Raw genomic sequence first — 25,277 nt, forward strand, 5'->3', positions numbered from 1 at the left:
TTTAGGGTTCTGTCTGTCTCTGGTAATATTGGAAAATGTCCTGATATGAATTAAACAATCTACAGCCTTTCCTACCCAATGGTTGGTGTTGAAATTGTCTCAAAGTGAAAACAGGGGGGGTAGAAAAGGATCGTCGATCGATCGAGAACAATCCGCGCAGATGCCCATGTGATGACTTCACTAAGCTGCCAAGGAACATAAAGCAACCCGAATGTATTATTTTGCCTCTCTTGGTGTCTTTTAGTCACGTCGGGTGGCCAAGGGGCGCAGTTCAATGGCCACGGATCGTAGTACCCACTGATTTGGTACTCGTATGTGATGTACGTAACTATAGTTTGTGAATATGTCATCCCTGAAGATCTATGAATAGTTATATATTTCCTATGTGTCTCGTGTTCCACTTCCTAACTGGTTGAGGCAAAACAGAATGCTTCCTAGGTCTTATATACAACTATATACTATACAATAGTATAGGTCTTTTAATCTTTTAATCTTTAGACATGTTCCCTTGAAGAAAATAGATCGTAAGTTCACATTCCAATCTGATCCCTCTCATGTGTTGTCTTCTAGACCGCCCTTAACATATGTTCAGGCCCGATGGCTTTCAATAGGTAAGGCTTGAAAAATATAATATACATTGTGAGAAAAGTCACGTAGCACAACTAACTGCTGCCCTAGTTTCATGTGTAATGTTATAACTATCGTCCGGTATGTTGTTAATGGATAGCAGTAAGGCATAGATCGGTGCCTCAGGGATCTCTCCCTCACCGCTTGCATTTCGATGATCTTCAACTCTCCGCATCTTTTTCCCTCCAATTCGGTGATCGCGTTGCCAGAATGGAGATCTGGCTATAAACCATGTCGGACCTCTCAGGTTCGCAATCTCCGATCCCTCCTCCTCCCCCTCCGCCACAAAAGTACTCCAATCGCGCCGCCAATGCCCTTGCGAGATTCGCCCAACCTTTCTTCTCGGGCTCAAGACCACCTAGTTCCCAAAGCAGTCGTGCGGATGGTCCCCGGTCGATCAGATCCAAATCACTGTAAGTGTTGCCGCTCTATCACACCGCTCTGACACCCCTGCTCCCGTGGGTTACTTTTCCCTCTTTTGCTTTTTTTTACGGATGTAGTGACCAACCCCACCATTCGGTCATCGGAGCTAGTGTGATCGGGCAATTGCATTTGAGCCAATGGAATCTTCAAGTTTCTAATATTTGCTTCTGTAAAGACCAGGAGAACCGCAGACTGTAACCCACAAGACAGGCATCGCAATCACGGCTTTGGACATCTCGCCCGAGCGGACACATGCGGTTATCGCAGGCAAGGAGATTCTCAAAACCATCCAGGTCTCGCCAGACCGCTCGTCAGAGGAATTCAATATTCGCAATGCCGTCATTAGCTATGCATCTACCCACCACGACACGGGTGTTTCGATGCCACACAAGGATCAATTGAATGTCAAGGACGTAAAATGGTCACATGGGAACCATGACCGGATAATCGCAACCGCAGTCGCGAATGGTCGGATTGTCATTTACGACCTACATCGGCCCGGCCTGCAATTGTGTCGTTTCCAGGGTCACAATCGCCAAGTGCATAGGCTTGCCTTCAACCCTCATCTTCCTTCTTGGCTGCTGTCCGGTAGTCAAGATGGCACAATTCGGATGTGGGATCTGCGATCCGCCTCTGCAAATCGCGGAAGTTCAACGTGCGGCAGCAAATATCTGTATCAGGGCAACAGCGATGCCATCCGAGACGTCCGGTGGTCTCCTAACGATGGAGTCATATTTGCGACTGCTTCAGATAGCGGCGCGATCCAGATGTGGGATTACCGAAAGGCCAATGCTCCACTAATGAAAATTGCTGCTCATGATCGCCCATGCTTCGCAGTCGACTGGCACCCAGATGGAAAGCACATTGTTAGTGGAGGCACGGATCGCCAGGTAAAGGTCTGGGATTTTTCTTTATCTGCAGAGCGACGGCAGAAACCGGCATTCCAATTCCGAACGCCACAAGCGGTCACAAATGTGCGATGGAGGCCTCCCTCTTGGGTTGGTGAGTCTGCTTCGGGACAATGGCAATCTTCTCAAGTTGTCACGTCCTACGACAAAGAAGACCCACGCGTTCACCTTTGGGATCTCCGCCGCCCGCACATTCCATTCCGCGAGTTCGATCGGTACGACACACCCGCATCGGATTTGCTCTGGCGCTCCAAGGATCTTTTGTGGACGGTCGGCGAGGCCGGGGCCTTTACCCAGACCGATGTTCGGTATGCGCCAACCGTGGCCAGTCGCCGACCGATGTGCTCCGTAGCCTGGAGTCCCACTGGCGAATTTGTTGCGTTCAGTCAACAACGGCCTAGGCGACGTCCTCTAGGAGTCAATGCCGCTGAATTTCTACGGCTCGACGATGATGATGACAGCTCTGGCGAGAGATCACTAAGTCAAAGCCCCGCAGATGACATCTTTGATGAAGCCGTTTTGGCCACTTCCCTTCGAAATCGGCATAACAAATCGGCCTCGATTCGACCATCCAATTCCTGGGGCAGTACTCCACCCGGCGGAGTAGATTACATACCAGTGCTCCCTCTAGAACAAGCACTAGCCAAACTCGCCACCCCAATGCCCAGCCAGGTCGGAATCATCACAAGTATTCCGGATGTCACGAACGACTCAGCCGTCTTTCGGCATTTGGCAAGTCACTATACGCCGTTGATGGATGAGCATAGCGAACATAAAACGCAGACCGACGTCCTGAACTCTTTGATTGAGTCACTGGACCATAACGCAGAATGTGCAGATGAGGTGTCCCTGGCCAGATTGGCTCAGACTTGGAGAATTATCAAATACGCCATTCTTGAAGAGCTCCAACGTAGAGCTAGAGACTATCCCAAAGGTGGTCTGAAAGACAGGTCATCCAAGGATGGGGGCTTGATAGAAAGGTCACGACCCGATGATGGTCGACAGGACAGAGTGAAAAGCCGGTTGTTCAAAGCCGTCATGGAGACGGTCCCCGAGGCCGAGAGCTCGTCGAATATGACCACACCCCTTGTGCGCCCATTGCCAGATTCCCCAAAAGACTCGTGGTCGAGCACTGATTCCCAAATGCCCTCGATGAGCGATGCAGTGATGGACCTTGACCCTCTCCCGCCATCAGTCTTGAGTGATCATAATAGTTGGGCAATGTCAGACCGTATACTTGGACGACAATCATCAACCGATGACGCTCATTCTTCTCAATATCTATGGGATCCTACACAAGAAGATTTGGACATAGAGCAACGATCTGCGCCTCGGGCAATTGCCGGCAAGGCAGATTGGCGCCGTCGTCCAGACTTCTCTCGTGAAAATTCCGAAGATGACTATGACCTGAAGCTGGAAAACAAACGTGCGGCGATTCGTGACTACAAGCAATTCCCCAAGAAACCGTTGACCCTCGAATCACCAATGGAAGCTAATCGACCTCCTCGTTCTGACCGCTATAGTCGACACGATTCCTCGGAGAGTTTTCCCATGTTCTCTACATCCACCGACAGTTCGCACCCATCCAAGTCTATTGGTGCGTCGTACTCGTCTAGTATTGAGGCATCTAAATCCCTGGATACTGGACAATCTTCCGCAGCGCTGAGAAGAGGGTCGATGCTAGCTTCCACACGCGAGGAATCTGAGGATGAGCTCTTCGACCAGCTCATCTCAGAGACTGATCGACTTCATTTGGAGCGCCCATCAAGCCCTCTCCCTTTGATCACAGAATCAACGCCCCTTGAAAGACAGCAACCTTTCCCACGAGATGATACACTCAACCCCGGTACCATGCCTTATTCAACAGTGGGTGGTATCTCGCGTGTCCCAATTCCACTCACGCCAGACGGAACAGACCTGAAACCGTGGGGTATTGAAGCAATTATGAAAGAATCAGTCCGATATTACCACAGCAGCAGTAGCTTAGTCGATATTCAAACCGCGGCCCATCTCCTCCAGAAGATGCACGTTCTTTTTCGGGACTGCGAACAAATTCTCCCATATGAAGAATGCGAAATGGTCTTCAAGACTTACAATGAGCACCTGATTCGGCACTCGATGGACTTCGAGGCAGCAGAGCTCCGCTTATTTTGTGTACCAACATATCCTGCCGTCTACGAATACACCCAGGCAGATTCATTCATCAATGTCTACTGCTACACGTGTCAGCGACCCTTTGAAAACCCCACCCAAGATAACAGCCGCTGCTATCGCTGCAACACACCTCAAGCACCATGCTCTATTTGTTTGAGCCTTGATCCACCCCCAGAATGGGTTTCAGAGCAGCAAACTCCGCCAATCGCTTCATCTACCCTCACGAGTCCCGACCTAGACTTCGAAACCACTTCAAACCATTCGTCACAATCCTCAGTTGCCACTGAACCCGTCCCAGCATCGGAAATCGATATTATGGAGCCTTTCACCGTACCTCGACCCAAAGGGTCCGCCCTTTGGACCTGGTGCCAAGGCTGCGGCCACGGCGGCCATGTAACCTGCATCACAACCTGGCTCGTTGACATTTCAGCCAGCGAAGGTGGCTGTGCCACAGCCGGCTGCTCGCATGACTGCGGGCCTGGCCCACGTCGCGAACTGAACCGCCAAGACATGCAGGCGGAATCCAAGCGTCGCGACTCGGCTAGTCGCTCCGCCGGTGTCGGGCTCGTCAAGCGTGATCCCTGGACTAAGGGTGAAAGTAAGGCCGTCGAAAAAGTGCGCGGCATGCTGGGTATTGCCGGCATTGCCGCTGCCACCGGTGGCAGTGGTGCTGGCCCGAACACATCGACGAACAATACTTCTCCGGCGCCGGGCGAAACCGGCGCCATGTCGCCTAAAAGGGTGCGTCTTGTTACCCCGATTGAGCAAGATAAGGGAAGTGTTGCCCCGGATCGCATGGATCCTCCTTCAAGGGACTGGGCTTGAGTCTTGCGTAACACTCTGTGTACTACCATTAGCGCGTTTTTCTTTTCTTTTTTTTTACTTTACGTCTTCACTTCTTTCTTGTCTTCTTCTTCTATTTGATTCCCCATTCGCGATACTTTCAATGAAACAATACACGGATTCAAGTACATGCGTATGGCATACAGTGTACAGCCCTGAAATGCATTTATTCCTAGCACATAATAGATAATGTGTCGTATGCACTCATAGCAACCTCCGCCGGATTGCTTGAAAAGGACTTCAACCCAATCTCCAAACATAATGTCCCCAGTCTCCTTCGTCTAGAACCTCCGCTTCTTCTTTGCAGGAGCTTTTGCCTTGGCCTCGAGCGACCTCTTCAGTTCCTCGCGCTTCCGGTCAGCGCGTTGGTCTTCAGTCTCCGGTTCTGCAGGTGGAGCTGGAGGGACCTTCTCCTTTGCTGATGTGGGCAATGGAGACTCCTTCTTTTTAAGAGCTTGTCGGTCAGCCTTCGGTTTAGCAGGTGTAGCTTTCTCGGGTGACATAATCACCGTGTCAGACGTAGGTGGCGGCCACTTATTTCGAGCTTCCTCGGCGGCTTTGGCTTTGGCTTTGCCGCCTATCATGCCAAGTTTCCCAGGACGTTTAGCTTTTGTCGCTGCTGGTGCCGGTGTCGACGATATCGGAAGAGAAGGATCTCTGCCAATCTTTTCTTCCTGTTCTGGTGACTCTGGAGGTCCTTGGGATTTTGGCGAGTCACGGGCTTGTGCTGGAGGGGAAGGGGCTGGCGAAGGCGAGGGCTCTTTCGCTTGCTTTTTCTTGCCGCCTATCATGCCCAACCCGCCCTTTGGCTTTTTCGGTGTCTCTCGAACTTGCGCTGGAGGAGAAGGGCCTGGAGAGGGCGATGGCGAGGGCCGACGCTCTGGTTCTTTCTTGTTCTTGCCGCCAATTTTACCTAACCCACCTTTTGGTACTTTCCGTGTCTCCTGAACTCGCGCTGGAGAAGGGACTGGAGAGGGAGATGGCGAGGGCTTGCGCTCTGTTTCTTTCTTGCCCTTATCACCAATTTTACCCAATCCACCCTTTGTTACTTTCTGCGCCTCTCGAGCCTTTGGCTGTGGCGCGGCGGGCTCTGGCGACCTTGAAACGCTGGGAATGTGTCTTTGGCGAGGTGCTGGCTCAGACTCGGATTCGGAGTCTGATGCTGTGGCTTCGTCTTCCTCTGAATGCAATACTGACGGGACAGGGCTTTTCTCTCTGGGCTTTTGCTTGGGTGGTAATTCTTTGCCTTTGCCATGTTGGGATTTGAGTCTAGGAGGAGTTTCTTGTCGCTAAATGAACGGAGTTAAGCTATACATGTTATTGTGATTAGGAATAAGTTGTAGCATACCTGAAACTCATCGTCATCGCTACTCGCTGTTGAGTCAGCTCCTGTGTCGATGTTCTTGATTTCAACTGGCTTTGTTCTATCTTCGTCGTTGGAAATTTCCTCTTCGATGGGAGAGGCCTCTCTAGCGCTAGTTTTAGAGGGCCTCGCAAGTTGCTGCCACCATTCGCCTTGTGACTGAGTGAAAGTATCTAAAGCATGAGAATCACCGGATTCCGAGATCTCATGGAGTAAATTGGTGGCTAGTCCCGCCCGATGTGATAATCCTCTCTCAGCGAGCCAAGTCTGCTCCTCAAACGGCGCGATACCTTTCACAGATTTAGCAGCATCAGAACGCGTAATAGCCTTGCGAGACATGCGCGATCCTGCAGCGCTAGGGAACACTGACCCTAGATCCACGCCAAGTGTTTCCATTTTGTCAAATAACTTGCCAAGTACGTAGTCTTTCTGTTTGATTTGGTTCAAGAGCAAACGTTGGCGGGACTCCCACTCCGCCTCCTCTCTCAACAGCGGAAGTAATAGAGTATTGGTCAAGGACGACAGGGGTTCCTTTGATAACTTTAAAGACCACTTAAGAGGTTTCAATGGGGAGGGCAGCTTGGTTGTTGTCATGATTTCAAGGGAGTTGGTTTGTGTTCCACTGCTTAAGATTGCGCTTTCATTGCCCTTTTGTAAAGCTTCTCCAATTTTTTCCAGGAGCACATCGAGTTGTTCTTGGTCCTCTCCAGGATCGATCGTTGTGGCATCTTCCTCTGCTCTCTTGGTGATAGCTTTACGGGATAGCCGCTCTGACCAGATATAGGTGAGGTCTGTTATGTGGATCTCATAGCCTTGTCGGGTCCAGGTATACTGGAAGAGCAACGGAGGTATTCCCTGTTGGGACAAGTGAAGACGCCGCCATCTGGAAGGCATGGTTGGATGATTTGTTGATTTACAATGCGGAGTTGTGAAGTTCCAACGTTGTCTAGCTGCCTGGGCCATAAGGGAAGGTTTGCCGCCCGCTTGACTTTCCCGCTGATCTCCCGAACTGAACTTCGTTTCGAACATCCAAACCACTTACGTTCGGGTCGCTTACGCTTGGATCCTTAATCCTCGTTATACCCTTACGGTTTCTAAGATGTCTGCGCGATTCCCAAACCGATCCGACTCAAAGCGCAGCAGGTCGCGATCCCCGTCCTCGTGGGGTCAGCCCCAAAAATATCCCCGTCGGGACGACGGAGAATGGCGCGACCAACAAGACTCGGATCGCAGATGGAACAATGAGAGATCAGGCCCTTCACAACAGCCTCGCAACATGCGCGATCAAGTCCGGCTCAACTTGATCCAGGAAGACCAACAAGAGCGCGAGTGGGTCGCACAGGAGGATGTGTTCGTGCTCAAGCAGGCCAAAAAGAAGGCAGAGATTCGAGTCAAGGAAGGGCGCGCGAAGCCTATCGACTGGCTGACAGTCACTCTCCGCATTATCGATCCTACGCGTGATCCCTTGGATGACGAGATAGCAGACTCCGATCTGGATGTCGTGGACCCGGACGGTGTGTTTGAGGGACTATCGCAGACCCAACTACAGGACTTGGAGAAGGATATTGATACATTTGTTAAGCTTGAGACAAACGCGAAGAACCGTGAATTCTGGCAGGTACTGTTCCCCTTTCTGCTATCGACTGGACCGCCCCCTGCTGACCACCGTCCCCCTACAGACTATGAAAGTCATCTGTCGAGATCGTCAAAAGACCATTACACCCGAGAGTCGCGCATTGAATTCAGTGGCTGCTGACATCAACAAACTACTAAGCCCAAAGTCCTACGAGCAACTCCAAAACCTCGAAGTGCAAGTGAAACGAAAGTTGAACTCGAACGAGCCGATCGATACAGATTACTGGGAAGAGCTGCTGCGCAGTCTGGCTGTGTGGAAGGCTAGGGCGAGTCTGAAAAATGTTTATCAAGCTATCATTGATGAGCGTGTTCGCGACCTGAGGAGACAGCAAAGACAGGAAGCCGAATCAATTCGGGAAAAACTAGCACCTCTTGCTCCGGTTGTCATGGCGGATGATACAACAAATCATGCGGAGTTTGAAGGCTTGGATCCAGATCCAATGCTCCAGATTCGCCCGGAGGACAAAGGCTTGGAAATCATGGACGAGTCCGCATTTCTTAACCAAGTGGTAGGTTTGGGGCTTCCGCTCATGTATCCCAATCCACATGCTAATCAACCGCACAGGCCCGCGAACGCCAGAAAATTATTCGTATGGGTTTCGTCCCACTACGGCACCGAGCTGCAGAGAAGTCCTCCGCGGTAGTGTCGAATCCGACATCTACCAATGCCCCCACGACTTCTGTATCCACGCGGTTCTCGTCCATCCCGAATGAGGACTTCTCGCAAGCGACCAGAGCGCTATATGAAAGGGAGCTCGCCAAGGGTGTCAGTGAGAATGAAGAGATATTTACGGGCGAAGAGGCTGTGAGCACAAGCTCGCAATCTCAATGGGCTGGTAAGCATCGCCCCCGAAAGCCGCGGTACTTCAATCGAGTCCAAATGGGTTACGAATGGAACAAATACAATCAAACTCATTATGACCATGACAACCCTCCACCCAAGGTTGTACAAGGTTACAAATTCAACATATTCTACCCCGACTTGATTGACAAGACCAAAGCCCCGACTTACCGGATTGAGCGTGAGAACGGCCGCAAGCGTGGCGAGTCATCGGCCGAAGCGGGCGAGGAAGACAGCTGTCTTATTCGATTTATGGCTGGACCTCCGTACGAAGACCTTGCTTTTCGAATTGTCGACAAAGAATGGGATTATAGTGCCAAACGAGAGAGGGGTTTCAAGAGTACATTTGACAAGGTATGCTGTGTTACCAAATGATCCCCCCTGTTCCTCAACTGACGTAATCCTTTCCTTTCAGGGAATCCTTCAACTTCACTTCCAGTTCAAAAGGGTAAGTCGATTTTTTCACTCTTATGGTCATTACGAAGATAATACTAACAGCTTGTCTCAGATCTATTACCGGAAGTAATACATGCACGACCAACGATTTCCACATGGGCGTCATATCGAGATGGAGAGAGTGGGTTATGGTGTATGCAGGGAGATATTCGGGGGTGTATTCTCCAGTAACTTGATACCCAGTGAATCAAATTAAACCTGGATTGATTGGACTGGAAACATTTCCCCGCCAACGTTCTCGCAGAATAAGCTGGACTTGATATCGGATATCAGATGCTTGATCCAACTGCTTCCTAAATTTGATGACCCTATCACCTTTCCTTTCCACCTCTATGATCGTCTTTCAGGGGGAAGCCAAAACTTTCCTCGCTCGCCTTGATCCCGACTAGCGTATTGACACCATATGTCTATTTTCTCTTTTATTTTTCTGTTACCGAGGTATTTTCAACACGGGGGACGTTGGGGATGTCCTCTGGGTGACACTATCCCGGCCTGCAGGAGCAGGATGTATTCCTCACTTCCGGCTGGCTAGATGCAGGCTATGAAAAAAGAACAATTTGATACAAAAAGTAGAATACCGCACCGGTTTGCAGTTAACTTCTAGAAGGCCCGGGATGACGCCGGTGTAGGTGAATGCCCTGCAGGCTCCCATTCGCCTATTTGACCCTTTGACTATCCCCTTCTAGCTCTAGGAGGCATAGTCCATTCGCTCTAGTCGCATGTAACATGTAGTACCAGATCCAGCCACTTTGACTTCCTAGTCATTGGCCATTGTCTGTACTATGAATCTCCGTTGCACGACTTGGGCATCTAAGGTCTTTTTCAGAATACAGAGTAGAGCTCCTATAATACAAGAAAAAATTAATTCCATTAGATCCAGATCGTCTTTTTCTTGGAGTTAAATGCATCTATGAGGTTATTTGCAGAGAAAAGAAAGAATAAGATGTGTTGGTATGGGATCTTTGAATTATACAGCTCCAAATCATCTGAAGTTGAACACACACACATCCTTTGAGGCTGCACTCTTATTTGTTTTCCTCCCCTTCCCATCCTTATTTTCATTCCCTCCACTTCCTCTTCCTCTTCCTCTTCCTCTGTCTCCAAGCTTTACGTTTGCCTTCTCATATCATCTCCCACACTTCCTTGCTTCTCTTGCATTTCCCTTGCTACTCTTCTATCATCCAACCCATCAAGTCACTCTCACAGCTGGACTTTGCCTTGCCCAAACATGGATTTCACATTCCATTCGGATCACTTCGACAGGGTGCAGATTTCAGACCAAGAAGACTCCAAACCTGATCTCCCGTTGCAAGCACAAGCGCCATCTCAGGGTACTGGCAATGCCACAATGAATCAATTCAGCGTCCCTGACTGGGCGAGATGGAGATCTCAGCCAGCTCCCATGCCTCCTCGCTATTATCAAGGTTCGAGCTATTCCCGTGTTGCTGATGGCGAGCCATACGGCTTAGGCCCGTTGTCTCAAGACCTCATCGGGGATCCAAATGGATATCTCAATTCATACCGCTCGCATGCTACCCCCACCTTGACTGGCACACCGTCGGGGTTATTCTTCCCTCAGGCTGGAGAGAGCCACTCAGATTGGCCACGCCTGCAACCTCCTCATGTCTTCAGAGACCAGCCACACAACTACCCTCAGTTGGAACCTCAACCCCTTCAAGACTCCCCACTGTCGCCGCATTCCGATGCCTCCTATCATTCCCCGCAGTCGCTCGCTGCTTCGAGTCCGGCAATGACATCTCAGACAGCAGACCGTCTCTCACCACGTTCAAGCTCTGGTGACAATAGAGATGAGCGTCCTGGCCACCCTCCGTATTCCGTTCTCATCTACCAGGCCTTGAAGGATGCCCCGGGAAACAAGCTTCCACTCCAAAGCATTTACTCTTGGTTTGAAGCGAACACGGACAAGGGTGGAGACCCGAACGCGAAGGGATGGCAGAACAGTATTCGCCATAATCTCTCGATGAACGCGGTAAGTCTCACTTTTCATAACTCTTACTTTCACTTCCCTCTTTCTTTCACTTCCTTGTTGCAATATGTTTGATTGATCGTCTGCTATATTCGATATCAATACTAACCTTAACCCTAGGGATTTGAAGCCGTGAAGGAAGAAGTTGGACCAGGCAAGAAAGCCGTGAACTTCTGGAGGCTGACACCGGAAGCTATCCACAGCGGTGGCATTCAATCGACTACCCGATACCGCAAGCTCCAACACCAAAAGAAAGGTGTGAGCTCAAGCCAACGTGGGCCCGCACGTCAGCCATCGGAGTCGAAGGGAGTCCACGCCACGAAGGTGGTCAAGTCACGCAACAAAGCCAGCCCCCATGGCGAGCGCGCTGAGGCACATCCTCAGCAAATGACCAGCACAAACCCTAGTCTGGGGAGTGAATATGGTCCCACGAGCCTTCCAGCGATGCAAAGATACATGCATCACCCTATGGGTCCTGTTGTCGGATGCACCCCCATGACACCTGGCAACGATGTGCTTTTTGTTGATACCGAGGAAGTAGGGCCGGCATTTGACGCGGGGCAGAACTATGACTGGTAGCTCCAGAGTTGGGCTTCCACGCTCGAAGGTCCCGGTCGACCATCGGCGTGAGAATTGAATGAAAAGTGGAAAAAGAAAAAAGAAAAACAAAAAAAGGAGGGGAGGGAAGCGGAGGTGTGGTGGGAGGGATGGAACAAGATTCAGCGAGGAAAACCCGATGGATATGCTGGGTTCCCTTTCGGGTTTGGTTGTTTTTGCGCTTTTTTACTTGGGAATTTTGGGCCATTGGTTGGGACGATGTACACTAGAGGCATGGCGTTATTTGAGGCGTTATTTGAATTCGGAATGTGTTTGGCGGGCGTTCCACAGAGCGAGCATCATGGCGAAGGAGATCGATCTACTGTTTTTCACTTTTTCCTCATGGCTACTTTTCTTTTCCTGCTTCTTTTCTGTGCCTCAGTCACTCTGGCATGAGCAACGCATATTTTCTCTTCAAGTGTACCATAAGTTAGTAGTGGTGTTTGTGAGCCTTGAATTCGCGGGATCTATCACAAAGGCAGAGATGGTATCGACCATCATTCTCTGTCATGTTCATCAATGGATCTTCTATGAGACGCTTTGGTTTAAGCATACATATATCTGTATTTCCTCGCTTGTCTCGAGTCCCACATGTCTCTAGTTTATTACAAATGTGCGTCGTTGGTAGTTTTAGGCATGAACAATGCCAATAAATAGAAATAGTATACCTCTACTACCTAGTCCCTGGGTTTCCGTACAGTAAATATTGAGTCCTCCGTGCCAATTCATTGGAATTGTTCTTGTCCGTAGCGGACTACACGCTGTACTGCTGGTAATGCTTCATATGCTTGCACAGCGGTGTCTCAAGTGACAGGAATAGCGTCCGACCATAGATAAAATGAGAACTTGTGAATATTACAAGAGACTTTGTTTCTTATGGGGTATAATTTCCCGCCTCCTTTAGTCTCTATTAACACCCGGGTTCTGTGCTTAATTAGCCACGCTAGGCAATCCCACCAACACCCCGCTATACCACTCTTCTGGCTTGGGTAGTAGGCCAGGGTGCTGGGGTGACGCGGAAATCCTTGGCAGCATCGGCTGCATCGGTTGCTGCATGTTGCCTTGCTCATGATCATCTTTCCTCCCTGTCATTCCCCAATTCCACCAAGAGGACGGAATCTGACACCCTCGTTTTTAGCTAACAGTTGGTGGGGCTAGCACAAAGCTTCCTTTTTACCATAGTGTGTTCCCAAGTAGATCAACCCTGAGGAGATCTCAGACAAGATATAGGAGCTCAATTGTAGATATGCTATGTGTTATAATTAGGGCATATTAACATACTACTTGCATTATCATTCCCTTCTCTAAGTCACTATCCCCTCGCGAGGACACTTATCTATAGGTTTCGTAGTGCAGTCGTAGGCTGTAGCTCAGGCACAGCCCCATTGTTCAATCTGGATCCGAGAAGACCACGTTATATGTATCAAATCAAGCCCAACCCGGGTTCATCCTGAATCGATTTTGATCTATCGAATTATGTCGGAAAGGAACAGGAGAAAATTTATATACTCTACAGATCTTTTAATTTTTAATCTGCATGGCATCAATTGATGAGGGTACGGAAATGTCACTTGAGATGTATGTACTTAATAGCCGATGGGTTGCCCAGCCTGCTGGAATCCGGGATTTGCAGACATATTCCGGTCCGCACGGAGCATTTTCTCTTTACCATATAGGTTATGTTGATAGCCTTTGATAGAGCTGTTGCATTTGAATATACAATATGATGTAACCATTTGTCTTTGTATTCTGACTTGCTGTTCCTCTGACAGAACACGCACGAACCTCGCCCGTTGGGCGTTTGTGGGATGGAACGGCCCAGCTCAACAGCTGTCAGTCCTGCAAACGCTCGAGCTTCCTTTGATAAGCGCCAACCCTCGGGGTGGATAACTTTACGGAGCAATGCGACACAGAACAATCGCCTGACCGCTTCTTGGGCCGATCCCATTGTCTGTTGTCGTCCGTATCCCCAGGTCCCCCTCCTATCATGGAGGTGAAAATTCTTCAGTTCTTTGCTTTTTCCTAGTAAAGGAAAAGAGACATTCGGATCCTGGCCGGCTACTCATTCTATTGGCTGCTTCAGACCACCGGGAATTGATCGAATCACAGCGGTCATGCACTTTACATATGCGTTACGTACATAGTAGAACAATGGAAGTAGAGGGGTCGATTCCATTGGTACACCTTTAGCGACTTCTTTCACTATATATTGAGCTAGACTTGGTGGCACAGAGATACTATATCTCCTTTTGGAGGATATCTATTATATTGTCACACCCTAGCTCATGATGTATGTTGATGGATAAAATATAAAGGCAAATATCAGATGAACCTCCAGATTCCACGAGAGAAACCCGTAGTTTTGTCCCGGTCTTGCCGATCGTGCTTCCTCCAGGCTCTTTTCAACGATGGAAGCATCCAAGTTCTCGTTTGTACAGCAACACTGGCATGTGGTATCAACCTCCCCGCCCATACCACGACAATGGAGATCTATCGCATTCTGTTTCATCGTAATCCTAAACAGATGGTGACAATTTGGCATCCGCATTTTGTACCTGATGGATGTCTACCAATGAGATCTCAAAAATAAAGACAAGAAGTTCATCCAGGCGTTCAAGTAACACCCACGCTCGGACAGAGCTCACTGGGTCTTCCTCTAGGACTCCGCTGCCACGAAGGCATCATACTATATTTTACTTCCGTTTGAACCTTAAGTAACCGTCCTTTCTATGTAGCCGTCTTACCATCCCACCCTGACATTGTCAGGGTGGTGGAACAGGTATGGGGGCGGTAAGACGGCTAGTACATGTACTTGTAACGATGAAGTTAGTGATAAACTCGGTGTATCTTCAACCAATCTCATATGCAGCCTCGAGGAGGTCAAGGCACAAAGGACCTGCAAGATGAAGCTCCTGCCTGAAAGAGTAGTTCAAGATATCGGTAATCAAGGATAATTATGCCACTATATATGATTTTTTCTTCCATTGATTAAGTGCAGGAAAACCAATTGCTTTTCATTGTATTTCCCGATATATTCAGGACTAGCCAACATGACTTTGCGGATAACACCTCAAACTAGATGAGATGCTCTACAGTGAAGGCCTGAGAGCCTGGCCGGTTTTATTTAACCCTAAACCTAACGCATGCCTGGTCGAGGTCTCAATTTGCTAAAGAGTCAAACTCCGCGGACAAAAAAGACCCCCACAATTATTGGGACAACATTTTATAATCGTCTATACTGTAACTAGTAGTGGGTAGTAGTAAGGAGACCCTTTCGGCTATCTTTCCGAGATTCCGAGGTGCAGTTGCTTAGCGAAGAATGCCACTGCTTTTCATAACAAGCATTGAATTTGAGTGAAGCCTTGTTGGCATTGAAAGATCGGTATGATAGAAGGAGGTGCACGTTCATGTCCAATAAAGGTGCTTTCGGTCTGGGAATCCTGTTTTAGGTGGTTGCGAGAACTATTCGGATTCCGTGATTCCGTGTCTTTAGCACCCAAAATAGGAGCTTCTAAGTTGATTTGAGAAAAAAGAGAAAAAGTTGGTATAGACAGCAAGGATGGTGCATGCTCTTCTCTTTATGCTGCAGAAAGGGTTGTGGTTTTAAAAGACAGCCTGGACCAATACCTCAAGTTTCTACTATATAATCACGATATATATTCCTACATTATTGATGCAACAGGGGCTGTGATAGCCTTAGATATTAGACACCATATAGACTCACAGCTGTGTCTTGTTCAATTACATGACCACCTACTATGCTGAGTGAGTTGACCTCTTGGGTTCACACCATAAAAGCAAGGCTTAAAGTAATTGACCAGACCATGTGGGGTCCTAATCCGAAGAATGTATATGCAATGGAGGGTACTAATGCAACTATAAATGAGATCGACACCGAGGTATACTTCAGCCCTGAAGAATAGGCAAATTACACCCGGCTACGGTGGCCAACATAAAGGAAACTATTGTTCTAACCATTGACGACTACATTATATCCAAGCCTGAGTGCCTATGCCTGGTGCAGATCAACAGATGCTGCTGGCCTGAAAGATAATGCCCAACCTTACTCAAACGCGTCATCAAGCTAGACACCGAGTGCCACGATCGCTAGCCGGAACAAGCACGAAATGTACGAGGCTTCCATGCGAGAAGCAGATTCAAGACACCATGGAGATAATTTTTAGACAACTTGATTCGACATGTCAGGGGATCTCTCATGAAGGCAAATGAAATTAATTCATTTGCTTAGCCACGAGCCTTTTTTTTGGACTCGCATGCTAGCTGTTCCTGTTCATCTTTAATATTTTAAGAGAACCATTCCCAGCCGTTTTTCCCATAACGTTCGCTCCACCGTAAAAGGACAACACCGACAAAAAGCACGCTTAGCGCTTGGCGGCCTTCTGCTGGGACTCCTTGAGGACCTTCTTGACGATCTTCTGCTCCTCAATCAGGAAGGCACGCACAATGCGGTCCTTGACACAGCCAGCGCAGCGAGAGCCACCGTAGGCACGGCTGACATTCTTCTTGGGGCGCGAGATCTGAGAGTACTCGCGGGGACGGAGGGCAGGGATCTGTAAGAAAAAAAAATTTGTCAGTCGATCTGACTCCGAAATTCAGCGAGACGGTTGTATGGAAATTGTAGCGTTTCGGTCGGCCATTCGTTCGCACATCCGTCCATCCAGACAGAGTTTTTTTTTTCAAGTCGTTCGGTTGGCCCACACGCGATCGCACACATCCCACACAACCGTTCAAAAATGTATCAGGGGCGCCGGGGGAGTACTCACACCGGGGAGCTTGATGCCGCAGTCACCGCACTTGGGAGCAGTACCCTTCTTCTTCAGGTGAAGGTAACGGAGCTCGCCGCCGGGGGTCTTGATGATGCGAACCTTGTTGGACCGCGTGTTGTACCTATTGAAAGCAAGAAAATCCGTCAATAACTCGTTCGAAAAGGTGATAGCCATCCCGATATGAGAATCATCGTATAGATCATGGTGGTGCGAGGGAGTGGCCTTTGAAGGAATTTTGAAACGTACGGGTTCCGGCGGCGCTGAAAATCGAGTTAGATCAATAATTTTCCAATCGGTATTTTCTCATAGAACTCACGTATTGCAATCTGTTGTTGGTCATCTTGACTGTACTTGAACTGGTCAAGGGCGGCAGTTGTCGGAGTTGTCGTGAAGCAGAGTGAAATATGTCGAGATGGGTTTGTGTGGGTTTCTGCTTCAACCGACGCTAGCGCAGATTTGGCGAGGCTGCGCTAGTCCCGATACGGAATAGTGCCAGTCGGAGCCGCCACTTCTCAAAGTTCGACGGAGAACAGGAGCAGAGATAGTCACATCGCGTAGGGGATCTGGATCTCTATCTTTGTCGCGTTTTCATCTTGATCTTCCATCCCCCCATCACCTAGCTCTTTTCTTTCAGTTGTATTCTTCTTTTTTACTAGCTGAAAAGTCTTGCTACACATGACCTCCAACTTGGCTTGACGCGACTTGGAACCAACACAACCTCTACGAGGGAGGGTTCCATCCATCAATCACGATCATGGCCTCATTGCCTCCCCCTCCTCCACCCCCAGGATGGAGTGCAGCTCCTCCTATGCCGATGGCGCCGCCGCCCCCAGGCTACCAACCACCGGCCGACCCGAATGTCGCAAAATTTGCGCAGAAGAAAAATGAATGGCTGCGCACGCAACGCAATCGGTTCGGCGAGAAGCGCAAAGCAGGATTTGTCGAAACACAAAAGGCTGATATGCCACCGGAGCATCTGCGAAAGATTGTACGAGATATTGGCGATGTTTCTCAGAAGAAATTCACAAACGAGAAGCGGAGTTACCTCGGTGCGCTCAAGTTCATGCCACATGCCGTCCTCAAGCTATTGGAAAATATGCCTATGCCTTGGGAGTCAGCAAGAGAAGTTAAGGTGCTTTATCACGTCAACGGGTGCCTGACTCTAGTAAATGAGACGCCGCGTGTCATCGAGCCCGTTTTCCACGCCCAATGGGCAACGATGTGGATGTGCATGCGTCGGGAGAAGAGTGACCGGAGACACTTCAAGCGGATGCGTTTCCCCCATTTGACGACGAGGAACCACCTCTTTCGTGGTCCGAAAATATTGAAGATGTTGAACCGTTGGAGCCCATTCAGATGGAACTGGATGAGGTCGAAGATGCGGCAGTTTATGAATGGTTCTACGACCACCGTCCCCTGCTTGATACTCCCCACGTGAATGGACCGAGTTACAAGAAGTGGAATTTGTCTCTTCCCCAGATGGCGACTCTCCATCGGCTCAGTCATCAGATTTTGAGTGATGTTGTTGACCAGAACTACTACCACATGTTCGACTTGAACAGCTTCTTCACAGCTAAGGCCCTCAACGTGGCCATTCCTGGTGGACCCCGCTTCGAACCTTTGTACAAGGATATCGATCCTAATGACGAAGATTTCAGCGAGTTCAACGCCATTGACCGTATCATCTTCCGTGCCCCGATTCGAACCGAGTACCGGGTCACCTTCCCCTTTCTCTACAACACCCTGCCTCGAAGCGTCAAGGTCGCTTGGTACTCCCATCCCCAGGTGGTCTACGTTCGCACCGAGGATCCAAACCTGCCGGCTTTCTATTTCGATCCCGTCATCAACCCGATCTCCTCCCGCTCCGTCGCACCTAAAAATATCACCGTCAGCCACGAAGACGAAATCTTTGGGCCTGGCAATAATGAAGACGCCGAATTTGAGCTTCCGGGTGGCGTTGAGCCCTTCTTTAACGACGAAGAACTCTACACATCCGAAACCGCGTCCGCCATCGCCCTGTGGTGGGCCCCTCACCCATTCGATAAGAGATCTGGCAAGATGGTTCGTGCACAGGATGTGCCGTTGGTCAAGCAATGGTACTTGGAGCACTGTCCACAGGGTCAGCCAGTCAAAGTCCGAGTCTCGTACCAGAAGATGCTCAAGACCTACGTTCTCAACGAATTGCACAAGGGCACTCCCAAGGCCCAGAGCAAGCAGAATCTCATGAAGACTCTCAAAACGACCAAGTTCTTCCAGCAAACATCGATCGATTGGGTTGAGGCCGGTTTGCAAGTTTGTCGCCAGGGTTTCAACATGCTGAACCTGCTGATTCACCGCAAGAATTTGACATATCTCCACCTTGATTACAACTTCAATCTAAAGCCTGTCAAGACATTGACAACTAAGGAGCGTAAGAAGTCTCGCTTCGGAAATGCTTTCCACTTGATGCGTGAAATTCTCCGGTTGACTAAGCTCATCGTCGATGCCCAAGTCCAATATCGTCTGGGTAACATCGACGCCTTCCAGCTCGCAGATGGTATTCTTTATGCCTTCAACCACGTGGGCCAGCTTACCGGTATGTATCGGTACAAGTATAAGCTTATGCACCAGATTCGTTCCTGCAAGGATCTGAAGCATTTGATTTACTACCGATTCAACTCCGGCCCCGTTGGTAAGGGCCCTGGATGTGGTTTCTGGGCGCCCGCTTGGCGAGTCTGGCTTTTCTTCATGCGTGGCATCATTCCCCTGCTTGAGCGCTGGCTTGGAAACCTGCTTTCCCGTCAGTTTGAGGGTCGTCACAGCAAGGGTGTTGCCAAGACAGTTACCAAGCAGCGTGTGGAATCTCATTTCGATCTCGAGCTGCGTGCCTCGGTCATGGCCGATCTTATGGACATGATGCCTGAGGGTATTAAGCAAAACAAGGTCAACGTGGTTTTGCAACATCTATCAGAGGCCTGGAGATGTTGGAAGAGTAACATTCCCTGGAAGGTTCCCGGCCTGCCCGCACCAATTGAGAACATCATTCTTCGTTACGTCAAAAGCAAGGCCGACTGGTGGATCTCTGTCGCTCATTACAACCGAGAGAGAATTCGCCGCGGTGCCACAGTTGACAAGACTGTAGCAAAGAAGAACCTTGGTCGACTCACGCGTCTCTGGCTCAAGTCCGAGCAAGAACGTCAGCACAACTATTTGAAGGACGGCCCTTACGTTTCCTCTGAAGAGGCGGTTGCAATCTACACTACCATGGTTCATTGGTTGGAGTCTCGCAAGTTCTCCCCAATTCCCTTCCCCAGTGTTTCCTACAAGCACGACACCAAAATTCTGATTCTTGCACTCGAGCGGCTGCGCGAGTCGTACTCTGTTAAAGGAAGACTGAACCAAACCCAGCGAGAGGAATTGGCTCTTATCGAACAGGCCTATGATTCCCCTGGCACAACCTTGGCGAGAATTAAGCGATTCCTTCTGACACAGAGAGCGTTCAAGGAGGTCAAGATTGACATGAACGATAACTACAACAACATCAATCCTGTCTACGATATTGAGCCCATCGAAAAGATCACCGACGCTTATTTGGATCAGTACCTTTGGTACCAAGCGGAGCAGCGCCATCTCTTCCCCGCTTGGATCAAACCTTCCGACTCTGAGGTTCCCCCTTTACTCACATATAAGTGGACACAGGGCATCAACAACTTGTCCAATGTCTGGGAGACTGCCGAAGGCGAGACGAACGTGATGATCGAGACTGAGCTGTCTAAGGTCTATGAGAAGATCGATATCACTCTGCTGAACCGGCTGCTTCGTTTGATCATGGATCACAATCTGGCTGACTACATTACCTCAAAGAACAATGTTCAACTCAGCTACAAGGATATGAATCACACCAATAGCTATGGACTGATTCGCGGTCTACAATTCTCGGGCTTCGTGTTCCAGTACTACGGCTTGATGATCGATCTGTTGCTCCTTGGCTTGCAGCGAGCCAGTGAAATGGCCGGCCCTCCCGGAAGTCCCAACGATTTCTTGCAATTCAGAGATCGTGCCACTGAGACAAGGCACCCCATCCGCCTGTACACCCGTTACGTTGATAAGATCTGGGTATTCTTCCGATTCCAGGCTGACGACTCCCGTGACCTGATCCAGCGGTTCTTGACCGAGAATCCTGATCCTAACTTTGAGAACGTCATCGGCTACAAGAATAAAAAGTGCTGGCCTCGCGATTGTCGCATGCGCTTGATGCGTCACGATGTCAACCTTGGTCGTGCTGTTTTCTGGGACATGAAGAACCGCCTCCCAAGATCCATCACCACCATTGACTGGGATGATACATTCGCTAGCGTGTACAGTAAAGACAACCCTAACTTGCTGTTCTCGATGAATGGATTCGAAGTCCGTATTCTCCCCAAGATGCGGAATATGAACGAGGAGTTCTCAGTCAAGGACAGTGTCTGGTCCCTGGTTGATAACTCTACCAAGGAACGGACGGCACATGCCTTCCTCCAGGTCACCGAAGAGGATGTCCAAAAGTTCAATAACCGTATCCGACAAATCCTGATGTCCTCTGGTTCGACCACATTCACCAAGATTGCCAACAAGTGGAACACTGCTCTAATTGCTCTTTTCACTTACTACCGCGAGGCTGCTGTCTCGACTGTCAACCTTCTCGATACTATCGTGAAGTGTGAAACGAAGATTCAGACTCGAGTCAAGATTGGTCTGAACTCTAAGATGCCGTCTCGTTTCCCCCCGGCGGTCTTCTACACCCCTAAGGAGCTTGGAGGTCTTGGTATGATCTCAGGATCCCATATCCTCATCCCAACCAGTGATAAGCGCTGGTCTAAGCAGACTGACACTGGTATCACTCACTTCCGAGCGGGTATGTCTCATGACGAGGAAACATTGATTCCGAATATCTTCCGATACATCATTCCCTGGGAGGCCGAGTTTATTGACTCTCAGCGTGTTTGGATGGAATACTCGCAGAAGCGTATGGAAGCCCAGCAGCAGAACCGCCGTCTCACGTTGGAAGATTTAGAGGACAGCTGGGATCGTGGTCTTCCCCGTATTAACACGCTCTTCCAGAAGGATCGAAGCACTCTCAGCTTCGACAAGGGATTCCGACTCCGCGCTGAGTTCAAGCAATACCAGCTGATGAAGAGCAATCCGTTCTGGTGGACTAGCCAGCGACATGACGGTAAGCTCTGGAACCTCAATGCCTACCGCACTGATGTTATCCAAGCATTGGGTGGTGTTGAAACAATTCTCGAGCACACCTTGTTCAAGGCGACAGCTTTCCCATCCTGGGAAGGTCTGTTCTGGGAAAAAGCGTGTCTTGCCAAGGGAACTCGTCTCTTGCGATACGACGGGACCGAGATCAATGTCGAGGACGTGTGCGAAGGTGACCAACTTCTGGGCCCCGACGGAGAGCCTCGCCGTGCATTCAACATAGTGAATGGCATCGACCGCCTGTACCGCGTCAAAATCGGCGGTGAGAAAGAAGATCTCGTGGTGACGCCGAATCATATTCTAGTGCTCCATCGGGAGGGAGCCTCCAATGGTCCCAAAAAGCAAACCGTGGAGATCACTGCTGCCGAGTTCGCTGCCCTTCCTACTGAGGAAAGAAATCTGTACAGTGCCTTTACATCTCCTAGGGTTGAGCAGAGCGCCGAATCTTCATCTCCTCAAATTCACAGTTTCAAGATCGAGCACATTAGCCTCGAATCTGAGAAGACAGAGTGGGCTGGTTTCCGAGTCGACAAAGATCAGCTTTACCTGCGCCATGACTACCTTGTCCTGCACAACAGTGGTTTCGAAGAAAGTATGAAATTCAAGAAGCTCACCAACGCTCAGCGGTCCGGTTTGAACCAGATTCCCAACCGTCGATTCACTCTCTGGTGGTCGCCGACTATCAACCGCGCCAACGTCTACGTTGGTTTCCAGGTGCAACTTGATTTGACTGGTATCTTCTTACACGGCAAAATTCCCACCCTGAAAATTTCGTTGATTCAGATTTTCCGTGCCCATCTGTGGCAGAAGATTCACGAATCGGTGGTTATGGATTTGTGTCAAGTCCTGGATCAGGAATTGGAACAGCTTGGCATCGAGGCCGTTCAAAAAGAGACTATTCACCCACGTAAATCTTACAAGATGAACAGCTCTTGTGCGGATATCTTGCTCTTCGCGACCAACAAGTGGAATGTCACCCGACCTTCGCTTGTGTTCGATACCAAGGACGTCTACGAGCCGACCACGACAAACAAGTTCTGGATCGACGTGCAGCTCAGATATGGTGACTACGATTCTCACGACATTGAACGTTACGTCCGTGCTAAGTACCTCGATTACACCACGGACAGCATGAGTATCTATCCTTCCGCCACTGGATTAATGATTGGCGTTGATCTTGCATACAACCTCTTCTCGGCTTACGGGCAGTACTTCCCAGGCCTCAAGACTCTGGTTCAGCAAGCTATGGCTAAAATTATGAAAGCTAACCCAGCTTTGTATGTCTTGCGTGAGCGTATCCGCAAGGGTCTCCAGCTGTATGCCTCGGAGAGCAGTCAGGAGTTCCTCAATTCTCAGAACTACTCCGAGCTCTTCAGTCCGCAGATTCAGCTCTTTATCGACGACACTAACGTCTATCGCGTCACGATCCATAAGACATTTGAAGGTAACTTGACGACAAAGCCCATTAACGGTGCAATCTTTATTTTCAACCCTCGAACTGGACAATTGTTCCTGAAGATTATCCACACCAGTGTCTGGGCAGGCCAAAAGCGTCTGGGTCAATTGGCCAAGTGGAAGACAGCCGAAGAAGTTGCAGCTCTCATTCGGTCTCTTCCCGTTGAAGAGCAACCGAAGCAGCTCATTGTCACCCGTAAGGGTCTTCTTGACCCTCTCGAGGTCCATCTGCTCGATTTCCCCAACATCTCTATTCGTGCCTCTGAGCTCCAGCTGCCCTTCCAGGCCGCCATGAAGGTTGAGAAACTAGCCGATATGATTCTCCGTGCCACTGAACCTCAGATGGTACTCTTCAACTTGTATGATGAGTGGCTCAAGTCTATCTCCCCGTACACTGCCTTTTCTCGACTCATTCTCATTCTTCGGGCTCTTCACGTCAATATCGACAAAGCCAAGATCATTCTTCGGCCCGATAAGACCGTTATCACTCAAGAACATCACATCTGGCCATCCCTGTCTGACGAGGACTGGATCAAGGTCGAAGTGCAATTGCGTGATCTGATCTTGAATGACTATGGCAAGAAGAACAATGTGAACGTGCAGAGCTTGACCAGTAGCGAAGTTCGTGATATTATACTGGGTATGGAGATTAGTGCGCCTTCTCTGCAGCGACAGCAGGCAGCGGAGATCGAGAAGCAGCAAGAAGAGCAGAAGCAGCTCACTGCTGTGACTACCAAGACCCAGAACGCTCGTGGTGAGGACATCATCGTCACCACTACGTCTCAGTACGAACAGCAATCATTTGCATCTAAGACAGAGTGGCGTACTCGTGCAATTGCGACCTCCAATCTCCGGACGAGGTCCAACAACATCTATGTCTCCTCTGATGACATTCGGGACGATGGCTACACCTACATCATGCCCAAGAACGTCCTCAAGCGATTCATCACCATCGCTGATCTCCGAGTGCAGGTCACGGGTTACATCTACGGTAGCTCCCCCCAGACAATGACCAGGTCAAGGAGGTCCGCACCATTGTCATGATTCCACAAGTGGGTAACACCCGAGACGTCCAGCTGCCACACCAGTTGCCGCAGCACGACTATCTCCAAAATCTAGAGCCGCTCGGTATTATCCATACGGTTTCTGGCAATGAGCCGCCGTACATGTCTGCGGCAGATGTCACACATCACGCACGTCTCATGAACGCCCATCCTTCGTGGGATAAGAGGACCGTGACCATGACCGTCTCTTTTACTCCTGGATCCGTTTCACTTGCCGCCTGGGGTCTCACTCCGGCGGGCTACAAGTGGGGCGCAGAGAACAAGGACACAACCTCGGATCAGCCACAAGGCTTCTCCACAAACATGGGTGAGAAGTGTCAGCTGCTCCTCAGTGACAAGATCCGCGGCTATTTCCTTGTGCCCGAGGATAACGTCTGGAACTATAGCTTTATGGGCAGCTCTTTTGGTAGCGTGGAGAAGAGACCTATCTACGTCAAGATCGATACCCCTCTTAAGTTCTACGATGACCAACACCGTCCCCTGCACTTCCAGAACTTCGCCGAGCTCGAAGACATCTGGGTTGACCGGGCTGACAACTTTGCGTAAACATGCGCAGCTGATCAGGTGCAAACTCCTTTTTCTTTTTCTAAGCGTCGTCTTTTTTCCCCTTTGGTTCCTTTTCTTTTTGTTCATTTGTGTTCTTGTATCACGACAACCATAATTCATGTATTGCAGCGAAAACCTAGGAAAAAGGCCAGTGGATTTTTTTTTGTACAGTACGAGTTTTCTTTTGCGAATACATTTTCTGTTCACTTCAACCTTTATTTCTTTTTATTCTCTAGTAAGTCCCTCCCCCTCCCCAAGTATACCAGGATGCAGTTGGCTTCGGAATACGGCACTAGCTTACATCGCCACTTTCTCTATGAAGATTGCCGCGACGTATGTGATGGCCTAAGCAGGCGCCCAATAGAACT

At 49.5% G+C, this 25,277-nt stretch overlaps 6 protein-coding genes across 6 annotated transcripts; 4 read left to right on the top strand and 2 right to left on the bottom strand.

Moving 5' to 3' along the window:
* Positions 1-858: 858 nt before the first annotated feature.
* On the top strand, positions 859-4,937 carry N7518_006761 (WD repeat protein; the record flags this gene model as incomplete). The annotated part of the gene is made up of 2 exons (XM_057187688.1): positions 859-1,040; positions 1,226-4,937. The coding sequence occupies 2 exons, from the start codon at positions 859-861 to the stop codon at positions 4,935-4,937; spliced, it is 3,894 nt and encodes a 1,297-aa protein (XP_057039391.1).
* Positions 4,938-5,236: 299 nt separating this feature from the next.
* Positions 5,237-7,212, bottom strand: N7518_006762 (uncharacterized protein; the record flags this gene model as incomplete). The annotated part of the gene is made up of 2 exons (XM_057187689.1): positions 5,237-6,244; positions 6,304-7,212. 2 exons carry the CDS (start codon positions 7,210-7,212, stop codon positions 5,237-5,239), a joined length of 1,917 nt encoding a protein of 638 aa, XP_057039392.1.
* A 205-nt stretch (positions 7,213-7,417) lies between these two features.
* On the top strand, positions 7,418-9,320 carry N7518_006763 (splicing factor cactin; the record flags this gene model as incomplete). The annotated part of the gene is made up of 5 exons (XM_057187690.1): positions 7,418-7,936; positions 7,998-8,462; positions 8,519-9,148; positions 9,210-9,242; positions 9,303-9,320. The coding sequence occupies 5 exons, from the start codon at positions 7,418-7,420 to the stop codon at positions 9,318-9,320; spliced, it is 1,665 nt and encodes a 554-aa protein (XP_057039393.1).
* Positions 9,321-10,478: 1,158 nt separating this feature from the next.
* Positions 10,479-11,816, top strand: N7518_006764 (forkhead box transcription factor; the record flags this gene model as incomplete). Its single annotated transcript, XM_057187691.1, has 2 exons — positions 10,479-11,240; positions 11,358-11,816. 2 exons carry the CDS (start codon positions 10,479-10,481, stop codon positions 11,814-11,816), a joined length of 1,221 nt encoding a protein of 406 aa, XP_057039394.1.
* Positions 11,817-16,216: 4,400 nt separating this feature from the next.
* Positions 16,217-16,961, bottom strand: N7518_006765 (60S ribosomal protein eL34; the record flags this gene model as incomplete). Its single annotated transcript, XM_057187692.1, has 4 exons — positions 16,217-16,405; positions 16,619-16,742; positions 16,868-16,881; positions 16,938-16,961. 4 exons carry the CDS (start codon positions 16,959-16,961, stop codon positions 16,217-16,219), a joined length of 351 nt encoding a protein of 116 aa, XP_057039395.1.
* A 414-nt stretch (positions 16,962-17,375) lies between these two features.
* Positions 17,376-24,909, top strand: prp8 (U4/U6-U5 snRNP complex subunit PRP8; the record flags this gene model as incomplete). The annotated part of the gene is given in 3 exon segments (XM_057187693.1): positions 17,376-17,868; positions 17,889-24,290; positions 24,305-24,909. 3 exon segments carry the CDS (start codon positions 17,376-17,378, stop codon positions 24,907-24,909), a joined length of 7,500 nt encoding a protein of 2,499 aa, XP_057039396.1.
* Between the last annotated feature and the right edge of the window lie 368 nt (positions 24,910-25,277).

This window comes from Penicillium psychrosexuale, assembly GCF_028828465.1.
Source record: "Penicillium psychrosexuale strain IBT 29551 chromosome Unknown utg000004l, whole genome shotgun sequence".
Lineage (NCBI taxonomy): Eukaryota > Fungi > Ascomycota > Eurotiomycetes > Eurotiales > Aspergillaceae > Penicillium > Penicillium psychrosexuale.